The 27,364-nt window shown below is 48.3% G+C and overlaps 1 protein-coding gene across 8 annotated transcripts; it reads right to left on the bottom strand.

Moving 5' to 3' along the window:
• Positions 1–113: 113 nt before the first annotated feature.
• On the bottom strand, positions 114–24,880 carry snx13 (sorting nexin 13). 8 transcript variants are annotated; one of them, XM_076044374.1, is made up of 25 exons: positions 24,686–24,880; positions 14,171–14,283; positions 13,937–14,039; positions 13,711–13,800; positions 12,266–12,387; positions 12,067–12,185; positions 11,831–11,935; positions 11,664–11,752; positions 11,016–11,099; positions 10,696–10,834; positions 10,099–10,187; positions 9,713–9,812; positions 9,109–9,302; positions 8,264–8,368; positions 7,971–8,141; positions 6,734–6,803; positions 5,753–5,931; positions 4,995–5,102; positions 4,786–4,896; positions 4,436–4,669; positions 4,189–4,334; positions 3,781–3,849; positions 3,536–3,648; positions 2,445–2,698; positions 114–2,410 (listed from the first exon to the last, which is right to left on the bottom strand). In XM_076044374.1, exons 1-24 carry the CDS (start codon positions 24,800–24,802, stop codon positions 2,463–2,465), a joined length of 3,006 nt encoding a protein of 1,001 aa, XP_075900489.1. In that variant the 5' UTR covers positions 24,803–24,880; the 3' UTR covers positions 114–2,410; positions 2,445–2,462. The 8 variants fall into 8 exon arrangements, with proteins under 8 accessions (XP_075900489.1, XP_075900488.1, XP_075900491.1 ...); XM_076044373.1 differs by having other exon boundaries at positions 114–2,698; XM_076044376.1 differs by having other exon boundaries at positions 114–2,698; positions 5,753–5,895; positions 24,686–24,879.
• Between the last annotated feature and the right edge of the window lie 2,484 nt (positions 24,881–27,364).

Genomic DNA, 27,364 nt, shown 5'->3' with positions numbered 1-27,364 from the left:
GATTTTGGAAAAGTAAATTAATAATTTAAAAAATTGATATAAAAAAAAATAAAAAATAAATGTGAAACAAAATACCTGTCTCAGCCACACATGACACGCACACTGTACATGAGTTAGTCTGAGTTAACATTTTATTAGTGTTATGCGGATCTGAGCACAGCTGCTCACACGGAAGAGTTTGATAGCATGATGCAAAAAAAACAAAAACAAAAAAAAACACCCCAAATTAATTTTCAGTCACGTAAAAAGATCATGACATTTTGATATGATTTCTTGTTTTTTTTTTTTTTTAGGTTAAAGAAAAATATGAAAATAGAGTTGACAGTACATTTAGGCACACTATTAACACATACTGTACACAGATATGCAATTTTTTTATGATCATAGATTATCATAAATACTGGGCTTTTTTAAAAAACAAAAACAAAACGAGACAAGCTCTAACTTTAACAGCGACGTCACTTCCTCTTCCCCCACCGTGTTAAACTGTGGGGATTTGGTTCCACCTCCGCCCGCCTGCTTCAAGTGAGAGGCTTCAGTTCATGTTCTCCTGCTCAACCAATCAGAGTCCACCAGGCTCACCCGGCGCCAGCAAAAACAACGCAGAGGAGGGCGGCGGCGGCTGCAGCAGAGGACGACTCCCATCTAGCGGGTGGAGGCGCAGGTGCTCCCACAGTTTGCTACGTTAAGTGCTAATTAGCAGTGATTCCATTGGTCACAGGATGCGGGCTCCGTCGTCTACTGGCCAGCAGGGGGCGCAGAGGCGGTCCCTCCTGCTGCCCTGACAACCAATCCAGACCCGTTCACGTTCACCCGGCGGAGCGGTGTTAGCATTGTGAGCTAACTGTCAGAGGGGCGACGCGGGAAGCCGCGACCCAGAACGCAGGCCGAGTGGGCGGGTGCTTGGATGGTGACCCCGCCCCTTCAACCGAACCAACGGAAAACAAAAGTCAGACTTATAAAACAAGTCTGTAAATGAATATTGTAGTTTTACAACAACGGAATGTCGAGTTGTTGGGTTTTTAAAAGACGTCTGTGGAGGGAAACTCGGCTGTTAAAAACAACATGAACGACTTCAATATATAATGTTTCAAAAAAACAAAACAAAACGTACATGCATTGAAGAAATATTGCACAAAATTAAAGACAATTTTATCAGAATAAAAGTGATTAGGGGGTACATATATATATTTTTTTTATAGATTGATCTCTATGTGGGTTTCCTGTAACGCTCAGTCTCCGGGTCACTTTACACTGGACGTAGTTTTAAGGCTGGTTGTCTGGCTCATACCGGCACACACACACACAAACACACTTTTCACCGCCACACACTCATCCACGCAGAACGAAGGTGAGCCAGATCAGACCAGAGAGTACATTCTTTGTGCTGTGAGCCTCCTGCAGCTGCGCATCATCCTCACAGCTTCACCGTGACGGTGAACAAAACACGCACGCACACACACACACACACACACACACACACACACACACACACACACACACACACACACACACACTGAAAAACACCATGAGCTTTGGTTGTCACACATCTTGACAGTAGCGTTTTAAAGGGGGCGTGGCCTTCCCCCTGAGGGGTCCAACCAGGAGGAGATGGGAGGGGGGGAGGAGAAAAAAAACCCTCAAGTCTCACAAGAATTTCTGAGGCAAAAAACAAAAAAAACGCAAGTGACGAAATCGAACTCTTTGTTTTGTTCACATTTTCAACCCAGTGCTGTCGACGTGTTGGGCTGCTGTGCGGAGAGAACAGTTTAGTGTGTCTGCAGCTCTGTGTGACCTCTGTGTGACCTCTACATGACCTGGCTGTGCTGCTCCCACCCCCCAAAAAAGCGAGAAGCAGGAAGATAAGGCAAGGCAAAGGTGCGCGGCGACTGCGATCTACTCCTGCAGCTCCCATTGGACCAAAAAAAAAAAAAAAGGAAAAAAGACAAGAGCGCAGCAGCGGCAGCTTGTGGTCAGCTAAGTGGGCGGAGCCAGAGCAGTGAGCGGAGCCAGCGACAGGCCTGGATGAAGCTGAGCACGAGTACGAAGAAAAGGGAGGAGAGCAGGAAGCAGGAAGGTCAAACTGACAAAAGAAAGAAAAAGATTGCAGTGCTCAGTCCCGGTGCAAATTATGGGATTTGTTTCTGTGTGTGTGTGTGTGTGTGTGTGTGTGTGTGTGTAGGTTAGAAAGTGAGGGAGGAGTGCCAAGTGTGTGTGTGTGATCCTTCAGGTCAGCCCAGACATCTGGAGTGTTGTCACAGCAGAGCGTGTGTGTGTGTGAGAGGAAAGCGCACAACACACACACACACACACACACACACACACACACACACACACACACAATACCTCCACCCCCCTCCCCAGACCTTTCACATGTGTGCATGTGGGGATCCTCCTCCACCCCTTTCACCTCCTCCTCCTCTTCCTCCTCCTCCTCCCGCCACCTCCTCCTCTCTCTCCTGTCACCTCTTGAGCGAGGACGTCTTGAGTCTCTGGTTGTAGCGGTGGGTGCGCGGCGAGCGGGAGTGCAGCTTGACGAAGAGCTCGGGGAACTTGTACTGCGGGAACATGGTCTCCAGGAAGCCCTCCAGGAAGACGTAGACCAGCCGCCGGTTCATGGGCTGGTACTGGAACATGTCGAAGACGCGCAGGATGCCCTTCCTGGTGGTGTCGGCGCCGATGATGTGCTTCAGCTCGTCTGGCGGAAGGAGAGCGGGAGAGTGCCAAGTGTGAGACCGAGCAACTCATTGAGGGAGAGACGAAGAGGGCGGCGAGATGAAAGCGTAGCAGAGCGAAAGACATCTGGTCAAACATCAGCAACATGGCAGAGTTGATGCGATCTGGAGACCGGCCAGGAAAGGGAAAGGAGCCGGCGCTAAACAACACATTTATAGAAATAAATAAAAAAAAAAAAAATCGATAATCCCCCCCGAATCAATTGTTTCCTAGTTGTCTCCCCCCCGCGTTCATCAAAAATCTGGACTGATGGGAGCCTCAGTGGAAGGGAACAATACCCCCCTTCCACCAGTAGGTGGGGTAAATGTCTCCTGGACAGAAAAACCTCTAAGGTAACAACACAGAACAGGGGTGGGCAAACGTTTTGACTGGTGGGCCACCAATGGGTGTGTGACAAAGGAGCCGGAGCAGCAGCAGCAGATGGATGGAGTTTTTTGGTGAACCACTTCATAGGAGGAAAAAATAATATATAATAATATATAATCTAAAAATATATCATGGGATGTGTAGAAAACATGTTGCTTTAATGGCAGTTGAGAATTCACAAAAGCGTCTTTGAAGCCCCACGCAATTCAGCGCTTTACTGAAATGACTCTGAAAGCAGTGAAAAAATGCTTCCTAATGCGGACTATTAATACCGTTTCTTCAAGTTCGGCAGGCTGGATTAAAAAGCTTAACGGGCCGCATATGGCCCTCGGGCCGTAGTTTGCCCACGCCTGACTCAGAGGATGAGGCAGCTCCACTTAGGGATGGATGGTATGTAAATAGGATTAATGGTGATGTGTGTGTGTGTGTGTACCTGGCATGATGCCCAGCAGGCTGGTCTTGGCGGCCACTCGGGTCCTCATGCGGATGCTCTTGTCCCGGCGCGGCGGCGTCTCTGCCAGGATGCCGTTGGGCCAGTACGAGTCCCTGCATGGAGCAGCAGCAGCAGCAGCAGCAGCAGCAGCAGCAGCAGCAGAAAGGGTTAGCTACCTCCAAAACTCTAAAAAAAACACCCTGATCAATCACACATATACCTGTGCGAAGGTGGGCGGGGCTTACCTGAACTTCTTGACGTAGTCGGCCACCTGCTCGGGCGACGTCATGTAGTCCACATGATCCACTATTTTCCTACGGATGAAGAAAATTTAGCATCAGTGCTGCCTTTTGGCTCAAGTAAATCACAAAAATAAATGTATAATAAGTAAGAGTTTAATTAGAAAAAGTAAATAAATATATGTTTATATTTATAAGGTTGGCGTGATGATTAGAGGATATGGTAGTTGTAGTAGGTGATATAATAAAATATATTTATTATGAAAATAATGATTAAATGATAGAGTTTATCAAATATATTTGTATATATGTGTGTATATATATGTATATACATATATATACACATATACATACATACATGCATACATATAAGCTGGCTGCACACGTTTTGCCCTTTAAAGGTTGACCTCTGACCTGTTGATGGTGTCTCCATACGTGGCCCTGATGAGCTGCTGCAGCAGGTTCTTGATGTTCCTGCGCAGCCACTGGTTCTTCTCCTTCAGGTCAAACACCTCGTCCATCAGCAGCAGCATCACCCTCAGTGGGATGTTGTCGTCCACCTGGGGGGCAGGGGGGTGGGGACACACACACACAAACACACAAGTCAACAGAGAGCGAGGACAAACTTTGAAGATCTTTGAGATTGCCGCCGCTGCCTCACATTGTCGTCCAGCTGGGCGGAGACCCGGCGGTGCTCGGGGTCGATGTCGGTCTTGGGCAGCAGCGGCGGCACCTTGAGGATGGACTGCTTGATGTCCTGGCCCAGCCGCTCCCCCATGCGGCCCACGTTGTCCGACACCTTGTTCATGCCCTCGGCCAAACTGTCGGGCAGCGCCTTCACCGCGTTGGACACGTTCCTCATGGAGCTGCGCAGGGGGTTGACGAAGGTGTCGATCTGTCGGGGAGGGAGGGAGGGAGATGGGGGGGCCGAAGGGGGGTGAGGTGCAGGTCGCGAGCAGAAGGACACCCTCGGGTGACTGTGGTCTGTTCGGAGGGAAAAAAAAACGGCACCTTGCGTGCAAACTCGCCCTTCCCCTTGCTGTAGGCTTTGTTCTCCAGGAAGTCGTAGACGTAGGAGATCAGGGTGGGACAGGCCTTCACCATCTCCGGGTTGAGCAGCAGCTGCAACGCACACACGCGTTATTAAGACGGTGCAAGAAGACGCCGACGCCAAGAAGAACCTGTGTGTCCCGCTGCAGACGTGCAGGAGCCTCACTCACCTGCAGGTAGGCGTTGAGGTCTTTCTTCCTCTTCTCCAGGAAGTCTCGGTCCATGTTGTTGAAGGTCTTTTTCCCCGGCAGCTTGAGGATGGACGCCAGGTTCTCAAACTGGAGGAAAGAGAGCGAAGAGAAGAAAACGAGAAGGAACGGTAAAGTTTGTGTAAAACGCCGGCGGCGGATCCATCCGCTCGCCGCTCGGCTGAGTGATCAGGTGGATTTCTCTGGATCGCAAGATCCACTCTGCTGCTGCTCCTGGGAGCACTGACTGTTATTTACTTTGTTCTTCTTTGTTAACAGCAAAGTGTACTTCTGGACATTTTACTTTGTTAATCTTATATAATCTGTCCTAATCTGTCTAGGCAAACTATGGCCCGGGGGCCATATGCGGCCCATCAAGCTTTTCAATCCGGCCCGTCAAACATGAAGAAATGGCCGCGGTTCATCCCTTGTTCATTTGCAATTGACATTAAAGCAACATGTGTACATTTATTTTCCTCCTATGAGGTGGGTCTCCATCCATCTGCTCCTGCTTCCAAATGTAAGAATCCATACTGGGCCACAAGCCACAGAGTCCCCCCCCCCCCCCCCCCCCCGGTCTACATCACTAATAACAATAATTCATAGCGGTTCCCAGAAGTTCAGCAAAACAGTTCCTTTCAATCTTTTATTGAAGAGTTTCAACCAAATGCAATCAATACCGCGTCGACCCTGGACACACCCACGCACACACGCACGCACGCACGCACGCACGCACGCACCTGCTCGGTGATCCTCATGTGGAAGTCGTGGAAGTCCGAGTAGCGGCGGTAGGTCTTCCAGCAGTCCTCGCTGCCGTCCTGGTTGCGCTTGAAGACGGTGATGGCGTAGAGCGCGTACGTCTTGCCGTGGTCGTTGCAGACGCCTGCAGCCCCCCACAACCCCGGGAGACACGCGTCAGCTACCCCCGCCCCCAGCAGCACCATCCACAAACCAGCAGGGCGGCGGCAGAGGGAAGGAAGGAAGGAAGGGAGGGAGCGGGGGTGGACGGACGGACGGACGGATGGACGGATGGATGGAAGGATGGACGGACGGACGGAAGGATGGATGGATGGATGGATGGATGGATGGATGGATGGAAGGATGGACGGACGGACGGACGGAAGGATGGATGGAAGGATGGAAGGATGGACGGATGGATGGATGGACGGACGGACGGACGGAAGGATGGATGGATGGATGGATGGAAGGATGGACGGACGGAAGGATGGATGGATGGATGGAAGGATGGACGGACGGACGGAAGGATGGATGGATGGATGGATGGATGGATGGAAGGATGGACGGACGGACGGACGGACGGACGGATGGATGGACGGACGGACGGACGGAAGGATGGATGGAAGGATGGACGGATGGATGGATGGACGGACGGACGGACGGACGGACGGAAGGATGGATGGATGGATGGATGGATGGCAGGAGGACAGGAAAGGAAAAAAAGTGCAGCAGGTGTGGACGAGCGATGGAAGGAAAGACAGACAGCGTGGCGGGGGGGTGGAGAAAGAGGAACAACAGAAAAAAACAGTGAAGTAGACGGAAGAAATAAAGAGAAGTGGAACAAAATGAGCAGGTGGCTGATGGCTGTGATTACGATGAACAGAAGTAGAGGTGGAAGAAAAACACATGCAGAGAGGTACAAACAGAGGGCTAACAGAGCGCTTTAGCGCAGTGAGAGCGTGTGTGTGTGTGTGTGTGTGTACCTGTGTCGGAGATGAAGGCATGGAGGTGCATAGAGTCGTCATGGCAGGAGTTGGACAGGTCGTCCAGGGACTGAGGACGACAGGACACACGGGACAGTTTTTCATCCAGTGCGGTCGCTGAACGACGCCGACGAGTCGTTCTCAATCTCTCAACTCAAGATGCAAAGATTCAATTTGTCACGTGTCGCGTTAGGTGGCGGTGAAATGTTGGTGTGGCAGAAAACGACGTGATTGTGCAACAAAAAAAAAAGAAAAAAAAAAGGGGGGAAGTGGCAAGTTAATTATGAGTTTTAGAAAAATACAAAAAGTGGCAAGTACAGCTAAGGCTGTTGAAAGTGTTATGCAATACAATCCAATGTAATTTAATGTAGTATAATTAGATGCAAAGAATGGAGTGAAAAAATAAATATGACTCTAGACCATTATAACAAATAACTGAATGAGGTTCATTGTGTCTTCATAAGGCAAATATTATAATTAGCGTTTCTTATTTTTAACAGGCACATGGTTGTTTTTTTTTTTAAGATGTTATTTTCGTAACGTCACGTTTCGACGGAAGATGAAAGGCACCGTCGAAACGTGAAGGTACGAAAATAATAACAAAAAATAATTAATAATACGGTGTTAATTTTGCTAACGAAACATTTTCGTCAGTCAAAGATAACTATTTTTCCCACGACTAAAACGAGACGATAACTAAATAAAATTTCATTCACAAGGACAAAAACGACGACGAGGTGTATTGACATTTTCAGCAACGAATAAAAACGCGGCAAAAAAAGATCTACCAGACAAGAGATCCAATCAGAGCTCACTTCGTTAGTGGAAGGAAAGGAGGATTTAGAGAGTGGAGGGAGGAGTTGGGACGAAAACCAATCAGGGCAACGTGGTCAGGAAGTTGCGTCAGTACGTACACACAGATTATCTGGTGCAGACCAGTTTGAGACCAAATGTCAACACTGGGGAGGAAGAGGCGACAGGACATCTGGACGCACTTCACATTTGATATTAAGACAATAAAACACTGTCGCCTGAATCTACTGCAACTGTAGTCGACTAAAATGATTGTGATACTTTGTCGACTAAAACTCGACTAAAGCTAAAATGATTAAATTACGACTAAAACTAAATTAAATGTTGCTGTCAAAATGAACACCGTAATAATAAAAAACGACAGCGTCAACACTGCTTGAGGTCAGTAATCAGCAGGCTGGGGGTCGGGAGGAGCCGCCCTCACCAGGTTGATGCTGCCCGTGGGCGAGCCGTTGAAGGACTCGCCGTCGCCGTCGTCGGAGCCGCGGTAGCTGGGCTCCTTCAGCATGTCCAGCTCGGCCAGCATGCGCACGTAGAGCGGACTCTGCTTGAAGGACGGGTAGTAGCGCTCGTCGCGCAGCATCATGTCGTACACCTGAGAGAGGAAGAGGCAGAGAAAACAGTCAACACCCAACTGGGACGGGCGTGTGTGTGTGTGTGTGTGTGTGTGTGTGTGTGTGTGTGGCACAGCAGCCAACCAATCAGAGCGCTCCGTACGTTTCTCTGGACGTCGTCAAAGATCTCCGGGGTGGGGTCTTCCTTCTGCAGCTTCTCCCCCAGTCGGACCACACAGTCCACGTCCACCTGCACCCTGGGAGACGCCTGTCGCAAGAGCAAAGACGGTGTGAAAGACAAACACTGAGAGAGTTCTGCCTGTCAGTGTGGCCAGAATAGTACAACAAAAAAAAAAGGAAAAAAAAAAAAGGAAACAGATGGAATCCTCACCAAAGCACCAAAATAAAGCAAATCATTTTTATTTCTTTTTTTTCATTTGAATTATTACGCTTCTCTTTTGCACATTTTGTTGCTGTAATTATGTAATTTCCGCACTGTGGGGTTGATAAAGGCTTTTTATTCTATTCCATTAGTTGTCATGTTCCTGCCCCCTGTCTGCAGTCTCTGGCATTGCAACTAAAAGGCTTTAACGCAGCAGTGCAAACTTGCTGGCAGCGAAAGGCCAGGTTGGATTTTTGCTGAACGCAGTGAAAATTGGAACTGGAGACGCCAGCAAGCAAATGGTATTTTCATTTTTGAGTCCTTTTTTGAAATTTGTTTTAATTGTTCTACATCAACTGTATACTTTTGTGCAATCATTGAACAAACAAATAAGAATAATTTTATTTTAAACAATCTACAAATGGACATATTGAAACCACCTTGGTGTCGGAAGTAAAAGCCATAATAGAAGGCATCACAGAAGCCTAATTTTCTTTTACTAGCTACGAGTTACCTTAGCTGACCACCGGAGGGCGACCAAGGGCGGTCGGGGTCAAAACCACACTCTTTCCTCAAGTATTTCACCACAAAGACAGAAAAGAGAGCGGTCTGAGAGCTCCGCCCACCTTGTCGGAGAGGTACTGCTCGTAGACGCCGAGCGCCGCCGCCTTCAGCAGCCCCTTGGTGGCGCTGGGCTGCGACTTGCCGTCCCGCTGCCAGCCGTGCATGGCCTCCAGCTGCTGCTGCGCCGTCACCCGGTAGCCCTCCACCGTGAGCCAGAAGAAGAGCTCGGCCTGGGCGCCGGCCGCCTGCATGAAGTCTGCACCACACACACACACACACACACACGGTGAGACCAGTGCCCGCAGGAAGTCGAGCCTCCTCTTTAAAGCAGATCATGTGGTATCTGTTGGCTGTGCAATATTAAATCTTCCGTTTGATTTTGAAACTCTGGTGCCAAAAACATCCTGAATGAACGGCCGATGCAGCCCTGGTCTGCACGCAGCTAGGCCACCTTTCATAATCCCTGATGCGGTCACATGACACCGATCACAGCGTGCCTAACGAGGTGAGCGGGCACAAATACAAACTGTGGAGAAACGGAAATCAGCCGCGGTTCGTCTTAAGATGAACAGGAATGTGGAGGAGTTTCTGGAACGGTGACGCGGAGCGCCGCCGCCGCTCGTCTGAACATTTTGCTTTTCTCTGTTTTTTGTTGTTCACAATTACCCATGAAGAACTGCAGGGCGATGTTGTGCACGAGGATGTGATCCAGCGGGATGACGCACAGCTTGCCGAAGTTGGCCGCCAGCTTCAGGGCGTCCACCTCCTGCAGGCCGGAAGGAGGTGGAGGAGATGGAGGAGGGGGAGGAGGGAGAGGAGGAGGAGGAGATGAAGGGGGAAGAGGAGGTAGAGGAGGAGGAGGAGGAGGAGAAGAAGGAGGAAAAGGAAACAGTTCAGCAAAGGGACTCAGAGGGTTTGAACGGGTCCGTCTGGTGTTTGCAGAGCCGTGTTGTAAATGCTAATAAGTGTTTTCACTGGGTGAAGACACAGAGGGAGTGTGTGTGTGTGCGTGTGTGTGTGTGTGTGTGTGTGTGTGTGTGGCCATTTCTCACCTTGCCAGACTGCAGCCTCTGGATCCTGGTCTCACACACCTTCTTCACAAACAGAAGACTGTTGATCTGGTTCTTGATCACATTGATGTCTGGGGGACAGACAGACAGACAGACAAGGGAGGTGGGCGGGGGGGGGTAAAGTTTAGCAGCAGCGCCACTCGGTGTGACAGCAGGAGGCACGTGACATGATGGCTCTCTCTGTGAGGAAAGAAGAAAGGAGGAAAGGAAGGCAGGAAGGAACGATGCATAGAAGGAAGGAAGAAGAGGAGAGGGAAGGAAAGGAGGATGGATGGAAGGAAGGAAGGAAGCGAGGAAGGAAGGAGAGAGGGGAGAAGGACGGGAGGAAGGATGGAAGGAAGAAAGGAAGGAAGGATGGATGAAAGTAAGAAGAAAGAGGGAAGGAAAGAAGGATGGATAGAAGGAAAAGAGGAAGGAAGGAAGAAGAGAGGAGAAATGGAGGGATGGATGGAAGGAAGGAAGGACGAGGAAGGAAGAAAGGATGGAAGGTAGGATGGAAGGCAGGACGAGGAAGGAAGGAAGAAGAGAGGAAGGAAGGACGGCTGGATGGATGGAAGAAAGGAAGTGAGCGCCCCCTACCGTCTCCGGCTGTGTCGAGCGAGCGCAGGTACTGCAGCTCCTCCACCACTTTGTCCTTCACGGCTTCCAGCTCGGCCGGCTTGTCCGTCAGCTTGAGGATGTTCATGAAGGCTTCATAGTTGCAGCTGGAGTCACGGATCTTTATTGCGGGAAAAGGACACACACACACACACACACACACACACACACACACACACACACACACACACACACACACACACACACACACACACACACACACACACACACACACACGTTAGCGCGAGGCTAGCTGGCTGGCTGGACTTGCCAAGGACAGAAACAGGGCTGTGGTTTCTCACCATCCAGATGACAAACTGGTTGATGTAGTCTGGGTCGCTCAGCTGATTGATGAGAGGAAGGAGCACGCCGCACGCCAGCACCTCCTGCAGAGACATACAGCAATGCCACAGACAGTGGAATTTATAATTCAATCTTTGCACTATTTTTAATTAGTTTCTTTGCGCTGTGCATGCTGCCGTAACCACGCAAATCTTCCCAATGTGGGATAAATAAAAGCATTCTTCAAAAAACTCTGAAGCGTGAACCTCCTGGTCTGGAAAAAAAAATACACGACTCAGCTTAAAAAAATAAAGATTGAATTTTTCAAAGGTGTAAAACAGGAAATAATTGAAAATAGACACAAAAGGTAGAAGAAAAAAAATTAGAAAAAAAAACAACTATCCACCGTTCGTGTCACTTTAGCAAAAATGAAGCAACCCAGCCGAGCCGTGAAGCTTTACAACTGTGCCAGTAAAACACAGACAGATGAGTCTCACGTGCTCGCAGGCTGCAATTTACTCTGCAAACACGGCGTCACATGACTGCAGTCAGCAAGAGCGGATCCAGGTGGAGCTGAGAGACACACACACACACACACACACACACACACACACACACACACACACACACACACACACACACACACACACACACACACACACACACACCCTCAGGAAGTATCTCATGTTCTTGTTGTGGAAATCTCCAGGAGGTAGTAACAGGTAGAGGAGCAGCTCGCACAGGTCGCGGAGGAAGCCTGCCGTGCAAAACACACACATCAGCAACAGACACTTTTGTCGTGTGTGTGTGTGTGTGTGTGTGTGTGTGCGTTTACCCTCTTCATCTTTGTGCGAGGTGCACACCACGTCTCGGCAGATCTTCTTCTCCAGCTCCACTTCAGCCTCGAAGAAGGAGTCCAGCAGCTCCTCCGTCACGTCCCCTGGTGCAGACATCACTGCTGTATCACCCCCATCACAGATCACAGCCAACCTCACCTCCACCTCACCCCCCCACCCCCCTCTCCACACACACACACACACAGCAAAACAACACAATGGCAGACTAACTCACTCTGCTTGTCCTCCCGGTCGGCCAGGCGGTCCTGGGCCTTCCTGAAGACGCGCAGGTGCGTTGCGAAGTCGTCCACCAGCCGGGTGGTGAAGTAAGGCTGCCAGTCCACCTCCTTGGACCTTCGGAGAAAAAAAGGATTAAAAAAATAAAATCCTGGATTCCTACAGCTGGAGGTGCTGGCCTGCCTGCAGTTGTGCACCTGGTGGAGAACTGGACCAGGGCGTTCTGCAGCGTCTGCCTGATCTCCAGCAGGAAGGACTCGTCCTCGCTCAGCGTGTAGTACCAGTACTGGATGTAGTCTCTCAGAGCGAACTGGATCACCTGCACAGGACAGCACACGGACAACAGCCGGTTACACAGGAGGAGAAAAAAACCCCACTCTCACTGTTTACACCTTCTCATCTCTGTAGATGGATCTGTGTTTACTTTCTGTTGTTACAATGAATGAATGAATGAATGCACAGCTGCTGGAACAATTGGAATTTCCTGCGAATGATCAAAGCATCAGCCCATGTGAAACAAAAAAATCTCTTATAGAGACCAGCACGTTTAGCCCTCTGTTTATGGTCTCCAGCTAAAAAAACTGATGTTTTGTCAGACCTGCCACATGTTTGGAAGAAACACACAACTGTGGTGTCAGAGGGCGGAGCCTGCACCTGGTAGGGACACCAGTGCCCTCTGTGACATCATAAAGGGCTTCTGTTCAGTTCCCAGAGAGTTCCCTTGAGTGCGCGGCGACTCGGATCGCTGCTGGGAAACACGCTGGTCGAGTCCGTTTTGCAAGTTTAGAAAAAAAAATGTATTTTTTTTTTTTTTACAGTCTGAGTGACTCAATAATGTCGGCGCGGCGCTCCGAGGGGGATCAGCGATGTTGGCACAGGAAAAATATGGGGAATGTGCCTAAAAAAAAAAAAAAGAAGAAAGAATGAAGAATGTTGGCATCGGACAAACAGCCTGACGCCATGATGTCACGGCGGTGGAGTTCTCAGGGTCCACTGGTTAGTGTGCGTTTCCCTTGTTAGTGTGTGTGTGTGTGTGTGTGTGTGTGTGTGTGTGTGTGTGTGTGTGAGAGGGGGAGGCAGAGGAGGACAGGAGCGCCACAGTGGAGCTTCTGTTGGAGTCATCTGACCACAGCTAACCGCTGTGTCAGCACTTAACTGTGACGGCCACGCTGGCTCAAAACCGCAACTGACGGCGCCGTGACTGCGGGTCGGTGAGGGGAAGAGGGCTCCTCGGCTTAACCGGCCTCGTCATGCACGTGAGAGCCGCACCGCGTCGTCAACGTCACGATAATAATAAAATAAAAAAAAAGCAACGCAGTGAAAACTGGAACAGTAAAAAGCCGAGAGTTTAAAATTCTGCGGTGGTTCACATTAAAATTGGTGCCTCTGGTGCTTGAGACACACGGGGATGTAAAGACCAAACACGACCTTGGCCCAGCCTGCCCCCTGCAGGTTGGAGGTCCAGGTCAAACAAAAGTGATCAGGAGGAGACTTTTTTTTTTTCAAAGCCGAAAAAAAAAAAAAAATCTGCTTCCATTTATTTCCCGTAAAAGGATTTTAATCAATTTGGGATTGTATGGAGTATTGTCCCTTTTTAATGTTCACATATGAAGAGGTGGGCCGGGCAAAAGAAGAGCCAGACCTGCTGGAGTGGCTCGTCGATGAAACTGGAGCCGGTGAGCCTCCTGTCGATCTTGATGGGTTTTATCTCCAGCTTCATCTCATCCAACGTCTGGCGGCGGCAAAACACAAGAGTCAGGACGCGTTCGGGTGGAGCGTGTGAACCACGACGCTCACGTCAACACGTCTACTATGAAAATTTATATGAATTTTTTTTTTGGGGGGGGGGGGGGGTTGTTTGGCTTTACCTTCAGTATACCAATCTGCGTGGGCGGCAGGTACGACTGCTCCCACCGCTCCAGCTGCCTCTCTGAGTTGATCTTTCCATAGAGCAGAGTGACCGCGAAGCCCCTGAAAGAGCAAACAAGGGTCAGCCAGAGGTCACAGTTAGACAGTGACCTTGTTTGTGTGTGTGTGTGTGTGTGTGTGTGTGTGTGTGTGTGTGTGTGTGTGTGTGTGTGTGCGCGTGCGCACAGCCTCACCCGCCGATGAAGCAGAAGATGTAGAAGGCCAGGTAGAAAATGGCGAAGGGTCCGAAGGTGACGAGGAACAGCACGACTCCCAGACTCCCCCATCCCCAGATGGACAGACTGGCCTGGCGGAGCAAACACACACACCTTCAATAGGTCAGAGGTCAGGGGACCGTGTGACATCATCAACGCAGAGAATGAAAAAGATACGATTGTCTCTCCGTCATGTGGCAGGAGAGATTTACAAAGACAGACAAGAGTGATGGGCTGCATTGTTAATATGAGACAAAGAAAGTGTGTGCGTGCGTGTGTGTGTGTGTGTGTCACATTCAAAGGCTTTCCTGTCATTGTCAGTGTAGGAATCCGAGCTCTCGCTTCCAGCCAACAACGCTGCCTGCTGTGTCTGTGTCCCACTTCTCTCCACCAGTCAGGCTTATCAACTCAGTCCAATTCTTTTGTTTTTGTCCTCACCTTTCTTTTCTTTTTTCATTTCACAAATGCAAATGCAAACTGGAGCCCGAGTCAGACAGAGAAAAAAGCAAAAAAGCCAGAAAGTCCAGAAAAAAAAGTCAAATAAAATTGTCAGATTTCAAAGTTACTTACAGTCTGTCTATGTGTATTGCTCTTTTTTTTTATTAGTAGGAATTACTTGAGCATGTAGCAAAATAATTCAAAAGCTGGACACAAAACTCGGACGTGAGAGTTGGCAAATAAAAAAAGAAGAAGAGAACTGCAGGCGAGCAGGCGAGCAGCGTGGTGTAAAAATAGAGCGTCTCCAGTCCAGGTGCGGGTGCGAGCTGGACCAGAGGAACCAGGTCAGCCAGCCTTCAGACTTCAAGCAAAGTGGAATCGCACATCTGCCGTCACACAGACAAACTCACACAGACGTGCTGTGTGTTTCCCAGCGGACAGAGCGACGCTCTGGCTGTATGAAGGTCGCAGACTCTGACTCCGCACCGGCAGAGACACCCAGACGCCCAGTGAGCCGGGGCCGGGCCGGGCCTGGCCTGGCCTAGCCTGGCTGGGCGGCGGCGCTGATCTTCTGCTGCCCTACATTCCTATTAGCGCTCCTTAGATAAGCGGCTCCTGCTGACGGAGCGCCGCGGAGCAGCGTCCTGACAAGGCTGTCGGGCCCAACACAAGTGTGTTAGCCGGTAGACAGACACCTGGTGCAGACTGGTCTACAGCGGTAGAGCTGCTGCTGCTGCTGCTGCTCACAGGAAGAGTCCACGCAAACCAGACCAACGCTGAGAATTATTCATCGCTGGCTAAAAAAAAAAGAAAGGAAGAAAGGGGGGGAAAAAAAAAAGGAAAATCCTGCAGCTTTTGTAGATGAGTCCAATCAAAAACGTGCTGCCACCAGCTTGTAAAGCAGGAATGTCCTTCTAAACCTGCAGCATGGTAGACCAGTGCTTTTCAACCTTTTTTGAGCCACGGCACATTACTACATTGAAAAGAAAGATCCCATTGTACGGAGGCGTATTGCATTCCCTTGCATTCACTTACCACCCAGAAAATTAGAATATCATGAAAAGGTCGTTGTATTTCTGCAATTCAACTTAAAAGGTGAATTTGACAAATTATATAAAGGAATGATTTGCAAATCAATATATTTCAAGTTTTTATTTCTTTGGATTTTGCTGATCGGGTCTTGCAGCTTAAAAAAATAAATAATTTTCTGAGTTTGTGGGTTTGTGGTTTCAATAAGCTGAAAATCTTAATCAGCAAAGTTACAACACGGAACTGCTGGAGATGTCAATTTGCGTGGAATGGCTCCATAACATTTGTTGCTCTCATCTTTTACGTTAAATTGCCAAAATAAAACAACTTTTACTTGATATTCTAATCTTTCGGGTTGTACCTGTAGTCTCTTCCTTTATTTCCACTCCTTCAGTGTGAAACCTGGGCCTGTTTAGATGCACAGCAGGCTGACATCCTGTGAGGACTTGAGGGAGGAAAACAGGCTCACTTTTAAAACAGTCCCTCCACAATGGAACGTTATTCACTTTTTATACAACTTAAGTGAAACTTGATAATTTTCTTGTACAACACACCCGACATTATCTCGTGGTGCGCGTTGAAAAACACTGCGTCAGACGCCTCGAGACGAGGTTCACGTTCCCGTCGTGCTGCTCGACGTCGTGCTGAGGCCGCGTCGAACGCACGCATGCATTCCTCACGCCGGCGAGATCCTCCTGACACGGTGAATGTGAGCCACTGCGTTCCGCACACACTTGAGTGCAAGAGAGAAATAAAACCTGCAGCGAGGGCGGCGACGACGACTGCAGCGAGAGTGAGACACTAACTCTGATTTAGTGACCGCAGGCCGTTCGCGCTGCGGCTGCGGCGCTCGCAGAGCGAAATTGCTAACTTGGAAAGTTCATACAGCAACCAGGCTTGATGTGAGCGGAGTTACAGGCTGAGAGAGGAAGAAGAAGAAGAAGAAAAAAAAAATAACAGAGCAAAACAGCAAGAACTGGTTTGAAACGTGTGCTGCAGCATTAATGAACAACAAGGTCTCTGGACACACCTCGGAATACATGACGCAAAAGGAAGTCATTCATGAACCTGTTGTCGGGGTGGAGGGGGAGGTGAGGGGTGGAGGAGGTGGAGGAGGTGGAGGTGAGACCTCAGCAGACGGTTGAACTGAGGGAATTCACACAATCAGTTAGATAAGTAACAGCCAGGACAGGCTGGCAGCCGCTCTGGGCGTCTGGAGGGCCACAGGTCTCAAAATAATAACCACCAGTCCATGGATAAACAACCAAACAAATCGCCACGTGAAAATCTCAGCAGTCACAACTGAACAGGCTTACATACACACAACTTGCACTAACGCCCTCAGTCTAAAAGAGTCACATCAGGGAGAAGGTGAATATTGACTTAGGCAAACTTCTCTCATGTCTACTGCATTTGCTTTTTGGCCGCCTTGGGTGAAATTACTGCCGTCAGCTGTGTTTGACTAAATCCTTCACACTCTGGAAGTAAAAACTGAGATTATTTGGTGCAGAAGAGACTTCGGCCTACAGCTGAGACTATCGTCTCCTCCTGGGTCCGCGATGCGAAAGAGGCTGGGTTGTCTGTCCAAAGGCCGCAGAATGTGTCCAAACTGGATCGTCCACCCTCTCGTCTTCAAGTCCCGACTGGCTCAGACTCAGCCAGCAGCAGCAGGGCTGTGGCCTGCGGGGGGGCCGGGGGTGGGCAGGCAGGACACAACTGGGCAAAGACAAACGGACTCCAAAAGGGCTGGGCAAACCTTTTGACTGGCGGGGCCACAATGGGTTGTAAAATGTGTCAGAGGGGCCGGAGCAGCAGCAGATGGATGGAGTGTTTTTTTTCTCATAGGAGAAAAAAAAAATACATTTATCATGGGATGTGTAGAAAACATGTTGCTTTAAAGTCAATGGAAAATGAACCAAAGCAAAGTTCCAACAAAACGTGTCTTTGAAGCCCCACGGTAATTATCATAATAATAATAACAATGATAATAATAATAATAATAATGCATTTAATTCATAAGGCGCCTTTCCAGGCACTCAAGGTCGCCGAACAACGGTTAAAAAACAATCAAATAAAAGTGAAGACGGTGTTTAACTCTTTCTTGAAATGACTCTGAAAACACTTAAAAAATGGATGAAATGCGGCTATTTCAACTCACTTATTGCTGGAGCTATCTATCATTTTGCCTTATGTAATTATTTAGTTTTGTTTGGCTTGATTAATATAACTTTAGTTTGATCATAATATTTAGCATTATTTGAGTTAATGTGAAGGTTTATTAATTCTTTTATTTTAAGGTATTCTGGAGCTCTGGAGCACTGACAGCTGCCATTGTTGAGTTAGTTAGTTTGTTTCAAATAGAAGAATAAATGAACCAAAAATTTCAATTCTTTGCCTGGACAATGGACTCTGTCGTATCCCTGCGTGAATTCACTCCCTCGGTGCCCGAGTGGCCGTTTGATTTGATTTTCAGCAGTTCAGTTAGGACATTAAAGAAAGAAAGGGACAAATGGCCACTACACTAACTATTAAAATAATTTCTTCAAGTTTGGCGGGCTGGATTAAAAAGCTTAGCATATGGCCTCCGGGCCGTAGTCGCACTAGCAGGGGGTGGGGTTGCAAGAAGCAAAGGAGTGCTATTCACAAAGTAGTTCAGCATCTTTTAGCACCAGCGTCTGCAACTGCACCTCCAGCAGAACTCTGGGTGAGGATCTCGACCTGCGACCTTCAACAAACGCAGCCAGACGGCTGCTTTCAGTGGCTCCATGCAGCCATCCCGGGCACCTTTATCACCACCGAGACGCAGCTGCATGCTAACAGAGCTAGCTCGACCTCGTCTACACAACTGACTGCTGGTTTGGCAGCAAGAAAAAAAAAAAAGCAACACGCTGAAGTCACAGCAGAGAGAATCCGAGGGACCGCTGTCCAATCGTTTCAGTCTTGACCAGAGTTATTGAAGAAAAAAAAAAAAAAAAAAAAAAAAACCCAGCTGATTGTGAACAGGAAGTGCTAGTCGCAGTGACGGTGAAGCCGTTCTCCATGTTTCCTAAAAGGCCGTTGGTGGCGACACGAGTCTGGTGGCGGGCACCATGAACGTGCAGCCGCTCCTGACTCATTACAGCTTACACAGGGTTTTACACATGAACCATCTGTTCCCGTGATTAACATCCAGCCATGTCGTGGGTGAATGCACTGCACACATGTCCACAATTACAACACGTTCCTTACGCAACACACACACACGCTAACTGCAGACACGCAGCGGCCTGTCTCGCGGACAAGAAAACGAGGGATAAGACGGTGAAGTTTCATCGTTCCCGACGTTCTGCTAATAAATCTGACCGCCTGTGTTTTCAAAAACTCCTGGAGTCCACAATCAGCAAACAACCGTTTCCCTTTATGTGCATAAAGAGGCCGGAGGTGAAAGGGTGAGAGGTGGAGGTGAGTGTGGTGGACGTTTTTATCACAACTGGCTGGAAAATAAGTTGAAAAGCAGCGGTGAGTGTTGTTCCCAGCAGCGGCAGTGGTGGCGGCTGACGCTCTAAATCTCCTCCACACTGGCTTTGGCTACAGTTTAGCAAAAAGCAGGAGTGCAGGACGGCCGGCCAGGGCGGTTCACTTCACAAGGGGGTTATTTTACCTGAAAGGTAACAGCGGTGCAACGGTTCTTTCAACTGTATTAATGGCCAGTGGCCACCGCGTCTTCCTGTTTTTCTAAGCAGCACAAAACTATTAACCACTCACCTCAAACCTTCATCAACTGCTAATCATTAGCTAGACAAACACTTTGGAGGGGGGAAGGGATGGGGAGGGGGTCACAGACCGTTTGCATTTGTCAAGATAATTCCAGATAAAACCTAAATGTGCACCCCCAAACCCTCAACTCGACTGATTGACTTCCAACAGCTTTCAGATCCAGTCACACAACACAGTGAAAGCAGTGAATCAATCAAACAAAGACAGACGGTGATAGAAGTGATTTCACATTGTGGCACAAAGGTGTGAATAAATCCACATCATCGATGATGCCAGTGATTGGAAAATAAAGAGAACCTCATCAGAAATACTGATTGCTAAATGTCCAGTGTATTTTTAGCCATATGCAGTGTTTATTCCAACAGAGGGATCCCTTGATTGGCCGCCAGCAGTACACAGTAGGGCTGAGTGATTAATTGATTTTAAGTCAAAATCAGATTTATTAGTCAAGATGATGTTAGAAATGGAAAATCTTAAAATGTATTTTCCTCTCGCATGCTTTCTGCCTCTTTTACAAAATGTGAAAGTTTTGCACTTTATTCATTCATTGTTGTTCAAGATGATAGAAAAAACTTTTATTTTGAAAGTGATGTTTGGTGAAAGACAGTTAAGGTTGTCACTTTATCCACAGCGGGGGTTTTATGTGTTTGGTTCTTTTGGTGCTTTTCACTTTATTCCCAAACAAGGGAACTTCCTCTTTGTTTATGAAGAAGCTGCTCCATTTCAAGTGAAGTTCTCACTTCATTAATCCCAAGAGATTCCTCTTCGTTGGGCAAGACGACTGTAAATGTTGTCACTTTACCAAACTCGAGGAGAATTTACAGTATCTTACAGTTGAACTACATTCCCAAGAGGGACATTTGTTTGCTATTTTTCTTTAAAAACATAAAGATAAAACATTTGAAATAATTTATTCTTAAAATTGAAAACAGAGTTTTCAAGGATTTTATTTTTGTCCAAAATCGCCCAGCCCCAGTAGACAGAATCACCCTCTAGAGTGGTGCATGCAATGGACCAAGCACTGACCTTTGGTTAATTGTGCTGATGTGACGACCGGCCCAGGAAACGACACTGAGTTTCCGCCTTTAACACAAAGTGCAGTTTAAGAAGAGCAGCGCTTGTGATTTTTCTATCACTTCCTATGAATCTGTCGCCAATCTCTCTAAACCCGACGCACGTGTGAGATGAAGACCCGCTTAAAGGATGCGCGGTGCTATTTCCGAGTGCCACGCACACGTCCACGGGCGCTTAGCTCCTTCCCGGCCCGGCGCTGGTTATTAGGCGAGAGGTTAACACAGCCCATTAAAGCTCTCCTGTGGGAGATCCACGGCTTAATGCCTGCGAGGGCGGTGAAAGTGAGTGGGACACACTGGTGATCACGCCGCTCTAATCCACCAGGGCCGCTTAGAGAGGAGCAGGAGAAGGAGAGGCCTTCAGGGTGGGACGTCAACATGAAACTGCAGGAGAAAAACCGGTAAAAAGAATAAATAAATAAAAAGCATTTTGAATGAAGCAAAAGGAAGAAATGTGCCTATAATCTGGCCAGTGTCTCTTTAAAGGGATTTGTCGCTCAACAGGTCACAGGACAGGTTTTCCCGGTTGCTGACGTTTGAAAAAAGAAAGAGACATAGAGAGAGATAGAGAGAGATAGAGAGAGAGAGAGAGAGAGAGAGAGAGAGAAATAACCCCACAGTATATCGTTTAGTCCATAGGTTGGTTTAAATATTGCCAGCTGCTCTATCTGAACCCGTATCTGAAGATGGCTGAGCGCAGTGGCAGCGGCAGCCGGGCAAAAGCAAACAGCGGCAAAAGTCATCAGAGAGGACAGACAAGCAAATCTGGCCGCTAATTCAAAACATGTGCTGCGCAATACCTTCGCCCAGCCAGCCTTCAGCTAGCGTCAACGCGGCTCCTGTTACATGGAAAGAGCAGGATATAAACAAGTGAGACGTCTTGCACTCTCACTCTGCCAACCTGGCCGGCAAAAGTGACACGAGTGACGCGCAGTGGCATCTGCCTGAGTGCGAGCCGGCTGGGACGAGGGACGGGCCTCGGCGGTGGCAGAGCTTTAATTAACGCGCGCTAATGAGATTTGACCAGCACAGAGACGATGATGACACAGTCAGGTCAATTTCAATCTCTCTCTCTCTCTCTCTCTCTCTATTGTATTTCCTTTTCACCCCAACTGGTCAAAATAGATGACGGCCCTCTGGAGTCTGCATCTGCTCTAGGTTTCCCTTGCTCGCTCTGGGGGCCCAGGTGCTTTTCCTCTGATTGTACAAAGCGCTTTAACACGCCCGCCTTGGGTTGTGATTTAATGCCGTAAAAATAAAAGTTGATTAACTGATTGATTGAATAATAATAAGAAAAAAACAGATTCAACACAACAGGACTTTCTGAGTTCAATTACTAATTCCCTCGGTGACCTGGTGAAAAAAAGAGGCTAGCGCAAAGTTTACAACACTCAACGCAAGCCGCACATTAACTCACTGTTATCCAATGAAATTGCACAAAAAAAAAAAGAACAAAGTCAGTGAGGTAATACGATGAAAAAGCTAAACTCAGCAGTTATAAGAAGTTATAAGAAACTGTCTTGGTTGGAACTGGCGGCTGGTTGCATTGGTGAAAAGCAAACGGGTTTCGACAGCGGCTGCATTACAAGGCAACGTGAATCACAAAAACTTTGAGGAAACCAAACCAAAACCAAAGATCACAGATAGAGAGATCTAGAAGTGACGTTAAAGTGCTAAAGCGCCTCCTCCCTCTGGATGCCACTGCACTGCTGGTGCAGGGCCAATAACACTGGTCACACGACGGCTACAGTAGCAGCACTTATCTCGCCTCCGAGGTAAACAGAGGCCCGGCACTTTGAAACCGCACAAGGGCCTTGGGTTTCACCGGCCTCCTCGTCCTCCTCCACGTTGCTGAAAGAAATAAACAAACAAGACGTCGCCGTGCCGACAGTGCGCAGGGTCACCACCTGTAGCCTAGCAAGGAGCTAAAGCACCGAGGAGCAGCCCGCTGCACAGGAGCCCCACACGGCTGGAGAACATCCGCCGGTGTGCAAGGCAAACTTTGTTCGGTCACCGAGTGACGAATATCTACAAGTACAAGGTCGCAATCCTTTGACGACGTCGTTAAAAAAAAAAAAAAAAAAACACACACATACACACACACACTCGCTCACTCACTCAATCACACAACGTATGCTAATTAGCAGCAACAACAGAGTAGGACCTTATTAATATTTCAAAGTGTGGGGCTCTTGTTCGTTGTTTGTGTCCGAGGCAGGCAGGCAGGCAGACTGACAGCTTGCCACGGTCGTCGGAAGACGAAGAAGAAGAAGAAGAAGAAGAAGAAGAAGAAGAAGAGGCAATAAAATAAGAAGCAATAAAAAATAAAGAGCCGTGTACTGATACGTTGAAGAGCTGACCTGAAGTCGCAAGGAGGAAAAACATGCAATCACAACCCCCCGTCGACCTGACAATCAGCTGTCACCTCACCACTGACGTTAGCTTCACCGAATCGGGAAGCCACACACGTTCGATAAATAAACAAACAAACACCACGGCTAACGCCCAGCTCACCTGTATGTGTTGCGGTGCTGAAAATCGCTGCTGAGGGACGTCACTCATAATCTAAAACGCATACTACCAACGCCGCTGCTGCCCCCGTTGCCGAGCTAATTCCTGCCCGTTTGCTTGTCAGTGAGCACGTCCTAATCTCATCGTATTACCTCGGGCGTTAGCGGTGTAATCCCGGGGGTGTTAGTGTGTCTGTACATGGGCGTGTGTGTGTGTGTGTGTGTGTGTGTGTGTGTGTGTGTGTGTGTGTGTGTGTGTGTGTGTGTCGCTCCCGGGAGGAAACCTCGCAGCTTCCAGTCACGGCGGTTCCCTCCGTTCAGCCCTGCTGTGTTTACCTGCGGCGCCGAGGCTAGCGCGCCTAGCGGGGCTAACAGGCTGCTAGCTGCGGCCAGCCACTGTCTCATCACAGGCAGGGGGGAAACACAAAGCAGCCTAGCCGACACGGCGGCGCCAAACTCACCTCCGCGAGCATCGTCCAGGCAAAGGCTGTGCGTGCGGGGGGGCTCCGTCTAACCCCGCCACATTTTCTGTCTTTGTGTCCCTTTTCAACGCGCGACGAGGAGGCTGCGGCGTCGCCTACAAGCGCCCGTGTTTCCAACCTCCGTCCGCTGCGCGGAGGAGCGTCGCCATGTTTGCCAGGGCTGCTGTGCGTGCGTGCTGTGCGTGCGTCGTCGGTCGGGGGCGCCTCCGTTCCAGGAACGGAGCCACGCGATTGGGCCGTGGCAAGCCGATGACGCGTTCACGTACCCCGTGACTGATTGACGGACGTGAAGGCGGCGATAATCGCGCATCGACCGGGCCGTAATTCTGCCCCGTTTGAGCGATTGGCGGCGCGTCTCGTCCGTGGTTGAGTCTCGGACTAAGTAGCTGTCGATGCGCCGAGTGTGTCCTCAAAGTATCCCGGCTAAAGTAAAAACCCAATCAACTCGGTTGCTTACTTGTGTGAGAAATATATGTAACAGGATGTAAAAAGAAGAAGAAAAAAAAAGGTGCAGTCTCATTTTCCCCATAAAATTCGTGTCTCATTGATACACTATTTTTTTTTTTTTTTTTTTTTTTAACTAATCAAACTACATATGGATAGGTTAGTAAACGCGGAAGTAGATATGTATATGGGTTAAATTATGAGGAGTTTCAAGGGACGGGAACTTCAGAATGCTTTATGCTTTTATCCTCCCTTTTCGAACAGTATAAATGTTTTTGTATGTCATTTATTTTTATTCTGATTTTTGTTTTTCTGATTAGTTATTTTAATTTTTGTGATTCTTGTTTTTTTTTTAATATGCTTGTTCTAAATAAACAAACAAATCAAAATCAAAATATGCTTGGTGTAATTATTTTTCTCTTTTTTTTTTTTTACGTTTCGCATGGCAGAACGACTGACATCTCCATCTCCACAACTGTCACTGCACTGCACAACCATGTACTTTAACTCCATGTGCAACTCCTGTTTTGTTTTGTGCATTTTTTTTTTTTTTTTCACTACTTGGAGCAGTGAAAGGCGTCTAAGAGGGTGCAGTAAAGCACTTTACTGCAATTTTACTGCAAGGATTACTGGAACACACCTAATTTCACTCTACACTGAGGGCAATGACAAAAATACATACATGCAGTGACTCATACAGGAAGTAAAGGTTGGAAGAAACATTTACGCAAGAGCTTCAGGTGACCCTCTGGGTCGTGATACCTGTATCCTGGTGAGCAGAGGCCTGTCTGGGTCCCAAAGCAGCGGAGGAAGAAGCCCAGCGAGGTGTCTGACTCCTCTCTGCGCCCAAGAATAGGAGGAGCTCAGCAGGGCGCCCATATCTTCTCTAAGGCCACTACAGAGACGCCCCGGGTTGTCCCATGCTCCCTCTATTCCTCGCCCGGCCTTGCTGCTGCTGCTGCTGCTGCTGCTGCGGCTGTTGCTGCTGCTTGTGTCAGCCTGTCACACGCTCCTCACACACTGTGTAGACTTTATACCCGGGCTTTATGAGTTACCAGCCATGTGACAAGCTCACCGGTGTCTCTGTGGCCTGCTCTCCCGTGGCTGATTTGTCACAGACTCTGAGCGAGATAACAAGTGGCATGCTGATCAACCTGTTTTTGCGGCGCCAGCTCCTGAACGCGTCGTGTTTCATCTCTTCGATTATTTGACCGCAAACTGAAAGAAAAAGAAAAGGAATGCGTTTCCATTTCTCACGCGGACTCAAGCACTGAAATGCACTGAATGACAGAGGCTTTGTGTGATCTGAAGTCAGTCAAAACGCCAAACCTGCAGTGCTCACGCTGTAACGCAAGGGGTCAGTGTCATTCCGCCTTGCCACTGATCTGAGGACGGTTTCTGAGGAAAACTTAGAACTACAACGTATGTTAACGTAACGTGTGACGTCTGTTACAGCAGGAAAACTGCAGCGATGATCTTAAAAAACCGACAAGCATTAAACATAAACAGTGAACGATACAGTTACAGTGAAAGATGCAAAACTAAAACAGAATTCTACACAATGGACAACAAGACAACTAAACAATGGCACTGTGGCCTGAAAAATTACATAATCTGTTTCATTTCTAAAATTAAAAATAGCATGCAAATTCAATTGTGCCATTCTGATTTATGTATTCATGATAATTATTTATTTATTTATTTATTTTTTAATTTTTTACCAGAGATGTCAGAAAGACTTTTGCGGCTCAAGCTGACGACCTGACCTGAGGCCCGGTGTCGCTGGTGGTTTGGCCTGGAGGCGGAGGAGCTGCAGGTCAGAGTTCAGAGGTCAGAAGGTGGAATGTGACATTTAATGGTCATTTAATGACGAGGGAAATGTGCGTTATAGATCCATGTCTTTGTTATGCGCCTCAAAACAAAAGGGCAAAAATGACTGAATTTCTGGATTTTGCCAAAGTGAATAAAACATGTCATTGTTTAAGGTGATGCTGATGAATAATAACCTGGCACTTCTTTTACAATCACCACCCAAAAACACATTTCCATGGAGAGTGTCTGTTGCATTATTACAATATGAGCTCCTTGCAGTTTGTGGACGGTTGAGGTTTTCTGGGTTTTTGCTGCCGTGATTTTCCAGGAATCCACCACATTGGAATCAACCGCAGCGGCCACTCACTCTTTTACTATCAGGAACGGCACTTTATAACTTGGCTGGCAGTTTGCTATTAGAAAGGAATTTTTGCAGATAAACTCCGTAAAGATAATGCAGCAATTTCTTTTTACAGCCCTCAGCAGGAGACAGGAGAAGATTTACGATGGCGACGGCCGTTCATCGCTAATCACGTGGCACAGCGGCACGTCCTCGCCCGCTGGGGCGGCCCTTCTCTCTGCGGTGGCAGGGTGAGAGACGCCATATTAGGGGTGACACTGGCTAAATGTTTGCAGATGAGGGCCTCCAATATCTAATCACCACGGTCACAGGGGTCAGCAGGGGAGGCTAGCGAGGCCAACTAGCCCAGGGCATCGTGGGTATTCATGGGCCGAGGCGCTTAAGGCCGGAATCAACCGGGTTCTGGTGGGTGAGTGCAACAAGTCGCAGTCTGTGTGTGTGCGAGTGGTTGTGTGTGCCCCCAATTGTCCCTGGACCACTTGCCTGAGGGGAAAGTGTGTGTTGACCGCAGCTTTTCCCAACTCCACTTAACACAACCCTCTCCCCCTGCGACCTCTCGGCTAATCCACACAGCAGCAGCAGCAGCAGGAGGATGTGGAGGTGGAGGAGGAGGAGGAGGAGGAGGAGGAGGAGGAGGAGGATGAATACTTCCTGCTGCGCAACAAATGTGTCATTCTAGTGGCCGAGGATGGAGCGCTGGCACAAACACACAAACACTGGCTGAATGGTTCGCTGTTTGTCTGCTGAGGAATATCCAGAGTGACAGAACAGTGAGCCACAGGTTCCATTCCAAAGGAATGTGGATCTCAGCTGGGAAACATTGTGTGTTTGCATCAGAAACGTGTAGCACTTTAAAAAGTGAGTTTAAAACTCCTACATCCACAAAAAGAGGTTAAAAAAAATAGGACAAAACCAAGGCGGAGCCGCCAACGCCTGTGGGTGTGCTCACTAACCTGGGAGAGGTATCACTGCCCTTTGTGACATCACAAAGATAGACTCACCTCAATTATGGCCGAACCACCGAGATGAACATAATAGAAAACACTGCTAAAGGGATTTTTCTGTCAAAAAACAACTCTGGCGCTTGCTTTGTTTGAATCACACTGAAAAACCTCTCGTGCTGGCCAGATTTTGATCTTTTTTGGGAGCTAAACTTTATAATCAATCAATGAAAAGTGATGACGTGAGGAAATTAAAGGAAAACATGAATTTGGTGGCTTGAGAGTCACAAACCTTTGTTGAAAGTACAAATTTTACAGCTGGACATA

The sequence above is a fragment of the Nelusetta ayraudi genome, unplaced genomic scaffold (genome assembly GCF_046127955.1).
Source record: "Nelusetta ayraudi isolate G7.1 ecotype Tasmania unplaced genomic scaffold, CSIRO-AGI_Nayr_v1 ptg000079l, whole genome shotgun sequence".
NCBI classification, from domain to species: Eukaryota; Metazoa; Chordata; class Actinopteri; order Tetraodontiformes; family Monacanthidae; genus Nelusetta; species Nelusetta ayraudi.
The sequence above is the reverse complement of the archived record's forward strand: the minus strand, read 5'-3'. Positions and strand labels throughout refer to the sequence as shown.

Bases quoted from the DNA above. Each gene is read 5' to 3' on its own strand.
- snx13 (XM_076044373.1), bottom strand. From the start codon at position 24,802: ATGGGCGCCCTGCTGAGCTCCTCCTATTCTTGGGCGCAGAGAGGAGTC. The intron at 13,801-13,936 runs GTAAAGCCAAAC...TGCCGCCGCCAG, and splicing joins CGCAGATTGGTATACTGAAG to ACGTTGGATGAGATGAAGCT. The intron at 10,835-11,015 runs GTGAGAAACCAC...CCCGCAATAAAG, and splicing joins ACCAGTTTGTCATCTGGATG to ATCCGTGACTCCAGCTGCAA.